Source organism: Aptenodytes patagonicus, chromosome 1, assembly GCF_965638725.1.
Source record: "Aptenodytes patagonicus chromosome 1, bAptPat1.pri.cur, whole genome shotgun sequence".
Classification (NCBI taxonomy): Eukaryota; Metazoa; Chordata; class Aves; order Sphenisciformes; family Spheniscidae; genus Aptenodytes; species Aptenodytes patagonicus.
Window position 1 is genome coordinate 141,816,243 of NC_134949.1, and position 10,070 is coordinate 141,826,312.

Below are 10,070 nucleotides of genomic sequence, written 5' to 3' on the forward strand. Positions count from 1 at the left end.
TATATTCACATTTCCAGAGGGGAAAAAAAAGGTAATGAGTCTATCTAAAAAACCTGCATATTTCTGCTTTATGTATACATATTCCTAGTTGCTATATCACTGCATGTAATAGATTTGCAGTTTGAAAATGTGTATATTTATAATAAATTAAGTGTACATGTTTTTATATATTCTATATTTAAATTGCATGTTTTCTAAAACAGCCGAAACCCAACAAGATGCTTAATGACTGACCCTAAGGCATTGGCTTCAACTGTTTAGAAAATATAAATCTAAACATGACACTGGATGTAATGAAAACAATACAATTAAATTAGAACACGATCAGAACAATAGTGTCTCCTGCTTTGATATCAAAGATCTTTGGCTCTGCTTTGACATTTGTTTTTCATAAATTCCCTTGGCAGTTTATGCAGCAGCAGACCAATATTCCATGACAACTGCCAAATCCATTGATATCTCTTAATTAAATCACTAGTTCTGAATAAAGGCAACACACCAATATGATATGAATCACTGTGGCTAACCTTCTAAATATAAAAGAAGACCAGGGAGAGATCCTCAGCTTGGATGCCATGCAACACTGGTTGGCTTGTGCTTACACTGCTGCAAGCTTGCAGCCTTTCTGACTTGCTTTGGAGGGAGCTGGCTGCAGGAAGCTCAGAAGGAGATGCAGGGAATGAGCAAACAGCTAAGCAGCATAGATAATCAGGGGAGCTGCTTGAGCTTGCTGTCTGGCCCCATTTGTCTGGAAGCCTAGACATAACTGGCCATGCAACTCCCTCAGCCTACTCATGCTCTGGAAAAGAACCTGAAATCAAAGAAAGATGGGCAGAAGGACAAGTTCCATAGCCCTCTTTACCAGCAAATTTAAAAGAAACACAATTTAAAAGATCCTTGTGTAATTGCGGTAAAAAGGTTTCTGCATGAAAACATGCATACCTAGGGCAGGGGCTGAACATCATTTCCTTAGCTACATTTTTGTAGTTGAAGAAAAATTAAACAAAACCAAACAAACCCGAGGTAAGGATCCTCGTGCAGCATCTAACTGTGTAGTGAGATGTGGGTACACAGCTTCATCTGAAAGCAGTGTAAAGTTGTAGATGTGTTTCAAGGCGGAAAATAAACGAGAAGCGTACCTCTCTAATAATGCATACTTGCACACCTCAAGCAAGCTATATTTAGGGAGTGCAATGGCCTGGCCACATCCAAAAACTGGCCACATAGCCTCCCTCCTCCTACAATGAACCTTCAGCCCATGCCCTACAATGGGAATGCACCGGTAGCGTGCACTTCCTTACTACATGCTGTCATGCCTGAATGGGATTTGAGTCTCCATCGGCCATGGCTCTTTGAGGCTCAAACTGTGTGGAAAATAGCCCAGTACAGGATACTCACTACATCTGATTTCATGGCCAGCAGCTGTTAGCAACTGAAGTCTGGCTTTGGGAAGGTTGTTAGCTGCTGGAGAACAAATCACTGCAGCCTCACAGCCTTTCTCAGGTATGCTTTTCAACTTTTATATGTATTTACAGGTTGTTTATCCAGCAGGTATTTATTGTGAAGTGTCATGTCTGGATTAAGGTCAACTTCTGGAGACAGTGCCTCTTCTTAACATGCACATAGAAGCTGCCTTTATTTATTAAGCCTGATGCCATTAATTTCACCCTTGAATGTCATTCAGTGGTTTCCATTCGTGCTTTTTAAAACATTTCATTACTGGCCAACTCAGGGACCCAATAAGTAAGCAATGGGCTTGAACATATGGGAAAAAATGACCCTTGCTGCCAAGGAGTTAAAATGCATAAGCCATTTCCTATAACAGTTGTCAAGCTAATTTTCAGTAAATTACTTAGTCCATGTGTTTATTATTCAGATATAAACCCACTGACTCAGCATGAAAACGAAATTACACCGCTGTAATCACAGACTAATCTTTTACAACTATAGTCACTACACCCCCAAACCGCATCCCTCTAACAAGACTTCTCTGAGTTCAGAAACAGCGGCTTTTGAGCAAGTTAATTACACTGCATTGCACCATCCAGTGTACATTAATGGGCACTATAGCTGCACGCCTCCATGTAACTCCATAAAAATCAGAATATTTTTTAGCAAATAATGACTTAATGGGAAAGAATGCACTTAAAACATTAAATTCAATACAAAAAAAAATCATTATCATCTTCATTGTAAATGTTTTCCATACCAAAAGATAACATGCTTTTGGAGCTCTTGGTGACAAAACTCCCCTTCTCTCCACCCAGTGCATGACAGCCGGTCTACTACTTAAAGTATTTGGCATAAAGGACATAGTAGTGCCTATAGTTAAATAGTTTTCTCTGTCCGATCATTTCTAGCTTATGTTTAGATTTTAAGTGGTTTTAGAAGATGAAGGTGTTAAAAAGTGGAAACAATTTAGTAACCTCTGAAGGTCAACACCTGCTAGGAAATTTTAAATTCAAGCTGACTTTCCATTAGCCCCAGGTCTCATGTTGTGATTAAGTTGTAGATTGATTCCTTGTATTGTGGCATTGCACACAGTGCACATTGCACAGTGATCTTGAGGGCACCTGAGCTGAATATACACTAATCTAAGATACCACTTCACCATCCCTGGTTTCTACCAGTGAGAAAGCACTTTCTTGGCCAGTTTTATAACACAGGTGCCCTACGCTGCTATTTCTGGTTTTGTTGAGGAAAGCAAAGTGAGCAGTGGAGAAAGTACAAGACATCACTCTGATTTGTTGTTGTTGGTTTTTACCATTAAAAAAAATACCATTAATATTAATCAGGTAAAAAGTACATCATGCAGGTTTCACTTTTTATTATTTTACAGAAACCATGCTCAACTGATGTTATAACTGAAGAAGAAACAGCAAGTCAACTCATAGGACCACGAGCGTATGTTTGTTGTCAACAGAAAGACTCTCGGGGACTTCAATTAGTATTAGATTGCAGTCTTCATATTTACATTTAAAAGTATTCCCCTCTGTGTCCTTACACAAATTATTAGCCTATTCAAATTCAATAAAAGATAAGCGTAAGATGAAAAAGTATGCATTAAGTATCTGACAGTGATTAAAGGAAGGCAATTTTGAGAGCTGTCACTCTGGCACTTCTCTCTGGCTGTTCATTAAGGAGACAGTCCCTCTCAGTGCCTGGTCATTTTGTATCTGACCACTTGGTGTGTCAAGAAGAACCAGAAATCTGCTCCTCTGCTTTCAAATGATTGTATAAGACAAAGATACAAAAAAGAAAGGATCTTTCAGTATACAGTACTGCTGTAAAAAAACCCCCACAACCCAAAAACCTGTTGTGATGTCTAAACATTTATATATTCACCTGTTGCTCTCCCACTATCTTCCTGAATTTTCTAATTCACAAAAGCAAGTTAGAGAAAAGCAGTAACTAATGATGAAATGCTTTACCTGGATAAAATACCCTGTTGCAGTAAGTAGCATTTTCCTCTGTCTTTAGAATGTGGAGCCTTTATTCCACAAATCAATCAAATAGCTGCTGTTTTCCAGTCATTCGGACTAGTCATAAAAGTATATTTAATTATTGTATAATCAGTGGTATAAGATAAATGGGTTCTACTCAGTTGCCTTTCCATGAAATCAGACTTTTCTGATATTTTAAAATGCCTACGGTAGACTAGGAGAAACCTATGCAACTGGTCTAAAGCGGACAAAGCTAGACAAATGCATGAGTAGTGGCACAACCACCTTGATCCACAACATCTTTGTTAAACACAGGAAAGAAATATTAACCCCAGACTACATGCAAAGCCAGATAGTAGATCCCTAGTTTAAACCATTGTTCCTGCAGACCTCTTTTATGCTTAAAAGTTCTTGCCTTAAAATACAAAAGGTGTTATAAATTAGGTAATCATTCAACATTTCATACACCCATCCATTTATATGATTTAGGATATCAGTATTGTACAATAGCCCATATCCCCAAAAAGATCTCAAACAGATTAATGAATGTTAGAAGCTGAAACAATTTGTATTATGGTCACAATAAAGACTCAGTACAAAAAATATCTTTATAATACTTAACTCTATGCAAGATAAATTTATTTTTACCTCTTTGCAGCTGTACTTCTTATTCTTTAAAAGGAAAAAATAGGAAATATAGAACAATAAGTATTTTCAATTTTTTAAAAAAGTTAACAAGACGGGCAACTAGAACATGGGTGTGCATCATATTGACTAATAAAAATGGTTATCAGCTGACAAGGTTTTGACTGGTGATGTGAAGTTCAAAACTGCATGACTTAACTCTCTAGTTCTGAACTCTGAGATACAAAATACCCTTCAAAGAAACATAGCAAGGAACAAGAAAACCTTTCAAACCCCTCGCCAGAAGACTGAGAGCTCCAGGAGAGCTCAGAGATGTGAAGTTATGAAAAAATGCTGAAGATCTGTTTATCAGTTCAAACTGCTGCAAAGTACCATCCTGCTCTGGAGAGTGACTTAATAAAAAAATAAAAATCAAAAATAAGAAATGGCAGATTCTTTGCCATGAAGGGTTCATAGGTGTCATCAGGCAGCAGCTTCACTTTGGGAACACAAACAAACCATGGGACTTGGAGGGGAGCAGTGTCTGTTAAACAGCTCAGCATGCACCATATAACGTCGTGCACACCATACCTGCTCTACCCGCTTGAATGTGTGGAGAGCAAAGCTGTGAATCTGACTCCTCCTGTGTTTTTCATTAAATGGTTTTAGACACTGGGGAGCAATAAAGAGCTGTCTTTACGTTGTCCTATGTACAGGGACTGCTACTATTCCTGGTTTTATCTGAGCTACAAGAGATGAAGCAGAAGTCTTCTTTTGGTGTCCCTCCCATATAAAGGACAGGAATAAGTTCTTAATGATTGCTACTTTGCTCAGTTCAGGCAGTTTCTGCCTTCATTTGCATTCTCTAAAACTTTGCCGATACTCATGATAACACACAAAATGGATGTGAGAGCCTAATGTAATATTACTTACTACAAGCTAATGTGGACTCCAGGCACTCAATAAGCACCTTGAAAACTATTCTGAAATTAAAACATAAGAATTCCCTGACTAGAGTTTTTTTAACTTGTCAGCTTTCAAACCTTTGTATCTGAAAGCCATACTAGGTTCCTCCTCACTCAGGCACAGGAAGCAGTCAAATAAGGCATGTTATTCCAAATCTTGTAATTTGCACGTGGTACAGAGAGAAGAAACTGATCTGTGATCTAAATTTAATTAAACACTTTTCTCATTGATATGTGAGCTGCTTCTTTCCTACAGTTCATTCACTGGCTAAGAAGTGATTGTTTTTTCCAGTCATTATCAACTTTCACAGCACTGCTAACAAGGCTCAATACAGGAAAACATGCATTTTGGTGACCAAAGGCGATAGATATGAGTGCAAATGTACATTGGCATCAGATTTATTAAGGAAGGAAGCATTTTATCAGTTTTCAAAGTAAAACCACATTCTGAGCTTTAAATTGGCATAGAAGAGCCAGTTTTGGTGGAGGTATAGGGCCCTCCAGAAATGTTAAATATTTGCAATGAGAGCTTCTCTCCCAACTCCTTTCATTCAAAGCTACAAAACGTTCTGTGCTCACTTCCATAGGGATTTACAGGACTACAGCAAGGAAAACTTGCTGTGAATGGTAACGGTTGCAAAAGAAGCCTCCAGTCCACAGCCTTCTTTATGCTGGAATGGTGGTGGTGACTCTCTACAACTCAGTCCAAATTTTGGAAGAAAAGGAGGGAGTCATGGAAGTGACAAACAGAGTATGGTTTTTATATTTTGTAGCGATCCTGAGAAATTGGTTCTTATTATTCAGTCAACATTCACAGGATAAAATCTGCTGTGTGCATACCTTGAGTCCTATCTCCCTACTTGGGGGAAGAAGGTTTTACTTTCTTCAAGTTGAACAAAAGTATAGACCTTTTCTTCAGACACTGCTATAAAGAAGACAACAGCTCAGCACGGAAGTGTTAAAGATATTGTCTTCATGGCTTAAAAATTTCAGGAACAAGTCATCTCAATTGCTTTTAGTGTGGAACCTGGAATCCTGTTTACTATGTGGAATTAGTAAGGTCTTCAGAAGCAACCTCTAACAGCTAAATGTTATTGTCATGTGAAAAGAGGGTTTTTAAGCTCTGGACCCTTATTACCTACACTGTTCTCCTAGTCCTCTCCATGGATCAACTGATCTCCATGGCACTATCACACTGGAAAACTGAAGTTATTGAAAAGAGAATCAGAACCCAGAGTTAAAACCCTCAAACCTATAATTTGTCCAAAACATAATCAATTAATTTATCAGAAGTCTTAAAAAAACTTACCTTTAAAATTTGGTCTGATTCTAGCATCATACCCCGATGTCCTTCCCATCAATTTGTCCAAAAAATCTGAAGGAGACAGGGTCTGTGAGGGGGATTTTCCAGATCTTGAATCATGTTCTTTACAGAAAGTCGTCCTAAATAAATTATTAGCCACCATTAGCTAATATTTAGCTTGTATTGTATTCAAGTCATGGAGAAATTATAGCTTTAAATAAAATTGTCTCAATTCAGTGAATGTAACAATTAATATTTTTATAGAAAAATATAGTCTTTTTTTCATCTGAAAACTTTATTCTAGAAATAAAAATGAGCTTAAGGTAGAATGCATGGACACAATTTGCTATTCAGAAAAAAAACTTCAGCTTTAAAAAGAAATTTATTACAGCTTTAAGACTTTAGAAGATTCAATTTACTCTTCATCTTAATGTGTAGAGCAATCTTACAGGGACTTTGATATCCTATTTCATATCATTGCTTTAATTACATGTATGCTGTTAAAACTATATGTTAACACTGGTTTAAGGTGGTCTTAAACTTCCAAAGAAGAGCTGACAACACTCACCAAGCAACACTGAAAAATATTGGTTTTGTTAATGTTGGGAAGGATATAGATGCAAAAAAAATGTTTTTTACAGATGCTACCCACCAAAGATTTAAATCATGCTAGTGAAAGTCTGGATTCTTACCCAACATGACAAAAAGGGTTCCAGAGTCAGTCACATCTGATCTTAGGGTTTTTTTACCAATGAACATTGAGTAATAAAATTTATCAGTATTATCACCAGCTGGTATTTATATGCAAGCTCTTGGAACACACCTCTGTTTTCAAGATTTAAGAGCAAACTTCTGGTACCATATCATGCATGTGAAACACTGTGTGCATAGCATATTACACACTGCAAGCACATTAAATATTGCAGATAAAGAGAATTTAGGAGTTCCCCATGGTTGTTCCCTAGGGAAAAAGAAACTAGAATGAAATGGTCGTTTGGTGTGTAGAGGCACAGATTTCATCATAAAGGATTATCTTGATTCTTAAATAACCAATTTCATTGTATCTATGTTTCAACATAATCCTTGAACTATATTAAAAGTAATTCTATAACCGTGTCTTCTTAACCACTCTCTGTTTAAATATTTGCCTGAAGGGAACCACTCAGTTTCAGGAGTATTTCGTGGGGGTTTTTTGTGCATCTATACACAAGTATAAACAAATTCAATATACATGTGAGCATCTGAAATGAGAAGCAAATATCAAATCCTTTATCCCTTTACAAAACCACCAGAATTGTTAAAAGGCAAGGTGATAGTAAATTCTCGTCATGTAATTCCCTGCATTTTTCCAGGTTCCATTTACAGAGGGTGGTTGCTTCTTTTTGCTTTTGTCAATGACATGGTACCATTACAAAATATCTTTAATTTTTAATAGGTAGTAGATGATATTCCCCACTTAAATACTGAAAACTTTCAGTTAAGATAATAAAAAATGGAAAATTAATCCAGTGTGCTTATTTGGGATGTTCCTATACAAATTACTTCTGTTTTCATTCGGAGCCCACTAGTTATGAGTTGCATTGTGATCCCAGACTCGCAAATATAAACACTATTTCATTCTGTCACTGTATATATACCTCATTACTCATACAAAAACACTTTATATGTGTATATGTAGACACACAGCAGTGTACAGTAGAATAATGAATCTCAGCCAAAATCGTGTTTTGGTTAATAAGACTGACCTGTTTGCTTTCTACTACAAAAAGTCAATAGCTGAAGCAAAAGCTCATGAAATGTTAAAAAAAAAAAAAATAGAAACAACAGTCATATATACTGCTACTTTAAGTGAGCACAATACTGGTCTGATCCAGGGTTTTCCCAAAATCAGAGGACTGCTTCTCAAATTGCAAATAACTACATCCCTGACAAAACTGTCTCAATCGTTACCAAAGCTTGAAGAGGAGGGAACCAAAGCAACTTCCTAAACAACCTCCGGTGGGAGCAGAGAATTTGCATTTCAGAAAAAAAACTGAAGAAAATGTTTGTAGCTATATTGATACTCAGTGAAAAAAACATGTCCTTGAATCAGAGAAATGGAAAATAAATCACCCAAACTTGAGATTATTATTTTGTGTTTGTTACCAAGCAACGAGTCTCCAAGTGTAAAAGGGATAGCCTATATAGAATGAACATAAAATACTCTCAAATATAGCAAACAAACTAGGCTAATGGGATGTAGTATCTTTATAGTTATGATTTCCCCAACCTTTTGACAAAAATCATCACATAGAGTCGTATCACGTACCTGAAGTGGTTTGTCTCTAAGAAAAATGCAAACAAGGTTGTCAAAATTTTCACTAGCTGCCGGTTCATTCCTCCTGCTTTCTGTGATGATTTGGAAAATATCCCAGAAATGATTCCAGAGAGATGCAGGGAAAAAGTAAGCTGGTGCTGCCTAGATTCCCAAATTCAGCAATAATTTAATTTTCTTGACAATCAAGAAGAGAAGGTCTGGATCTCTACAAACTGGGGGTAAAAAAGAAGTGCCAGTCCTTGGAATCATGGTCAGGTCAAGCCTAGGCTCATCTCCAGCAGCCAGCACAAAAAAGACAAAGCCTCAGACCTGGTCGTTCCCCCGCCTCGCTTTTGGTGATGGGGGGGGGGGGGAGAAAAAAAAGAAAAAGAAAGAAAAAGAGGAAAGGGACAGAAGAGGAAACCCAACTACCCGAGGAGCATCACGCAAAAGGGAATAGCGCAGAGAGCAGTTCTGTTGCCGGTATGTTTTATTCCCCTTTCGCTTTGAAAATTAGTATTTATGAACGGTGGTGGGGCTACTGGGTCGGTCTGCTTTTCCCCTCTTTGGGCAGGGAGGCGTCGGCGCTGCCGGGGAGGGAGGGAGGGAGGGAGGGAGGAATGGAGGGAGGGATGGAGGGCTGGGGCGGGCGGGGGCCGCGGGGAACCCCAGCGCCTGTGCTGGAATGAGGCAGGCGGGAGCGCACCGCGCTGTAAATTCAGCGCTCGGACAGCTCCGCCACCGCCGCTGCGCATGCGCCTGGCGGCGCGCGGGGGGGGGGGGGGGGGGGGGGGGGGGGCGGCGAGTGCGCGCGTCTGTGTCCGCGTGTGCGCGCCCGGGGGCTGCCTGCGCGGCGTGGGGCGGTTGTGGGGGGGATGCGTGTGAGGGGGCGGCTCTGTGGGGTGTGTTTGCGGGGGGAGGGGGCGTGTTTCTGCGTGGAAAGCGTGCGGTGTGTTTCTGCGAGGCGGGGGTGCGCCTCGGTGTGTGGTGTGGCGTGTTTCTGAGCGGGGGGCGGTGTGTTGCGGGGGGTTGTGTGTGAGGGGGTGTCTGTGTGTGTTGGGACGCGTGGGGGGTGGGGGGTGTATCTGCCTGGTGTGTTTGTGAGCGGGAGAGCCGCTCTGTGGGGCGTGCGTCTGTGTGCGATGTCTCTGTCAGTGGGATCGCGCGTGTGGTGGTGGGAGGTGGGTGCGTGGGTGCGTGGGCGTGCGCACACGCCGCTGGGGGCGCTGCCCTCCCCCCGGGTGCCGGTGCCCGCCGCCGGGGACGGGCGCTGCCGCCGCCCGCGGGCCTTCGCCCGTCCGCCGCCGCCTCCCGCCGGGCTGGCGGCCTTCCCCGGCGGCGGGCAGGAGGGCGCCGTGTCGCGCTCCTCAGGGAAGTGCCGTCTTCCCGCAGGTGTCTGTGGCGAGGCAGGGGGGGAGACCTCCCCTTCCTTGGTGGGG

The 10,070-nt window shown here is 40.6% G+C and overlaps 1 protein-coding gene across 4 annotated transcripts in view; it reads right to left on the bottom strand.

The window, feature by feature from the left end:
• GLRA2 (glycine receptor alpha 2) overlaps positions 1-9,173 on the bottom strand; it is a 129,269-nt gene extending 120,096 nt beyond the window's left edge. For 3 of the 4 annotated variants that reach the window (XM_076357267.1, XM_076357257.1, XM_076357250.1), the window contains exons 1-2: positions 8,644-9,173; positions 6,342-6,475 (exon numbers count right to left, since the gene is read on the bottom strand). In XM_076357267.1, the coding sequence (XP_076213382.1) occupies positions 6,342-6,475; positions 8,644-8,711 (202 nt within the window). In that variant the 5' untranslated portion in view covers positions 8,712-9,173. Of the gene's footprint in view, positions 1-6,341; positions 6,476-8,643 lie in introns of those variants that run through there. The other variant, XM_076357276.1, reaches the window with a different exon arrangement.
• Between the last annotated feature and the right edge of the window lie 897 nt (positions 9,174-10,070).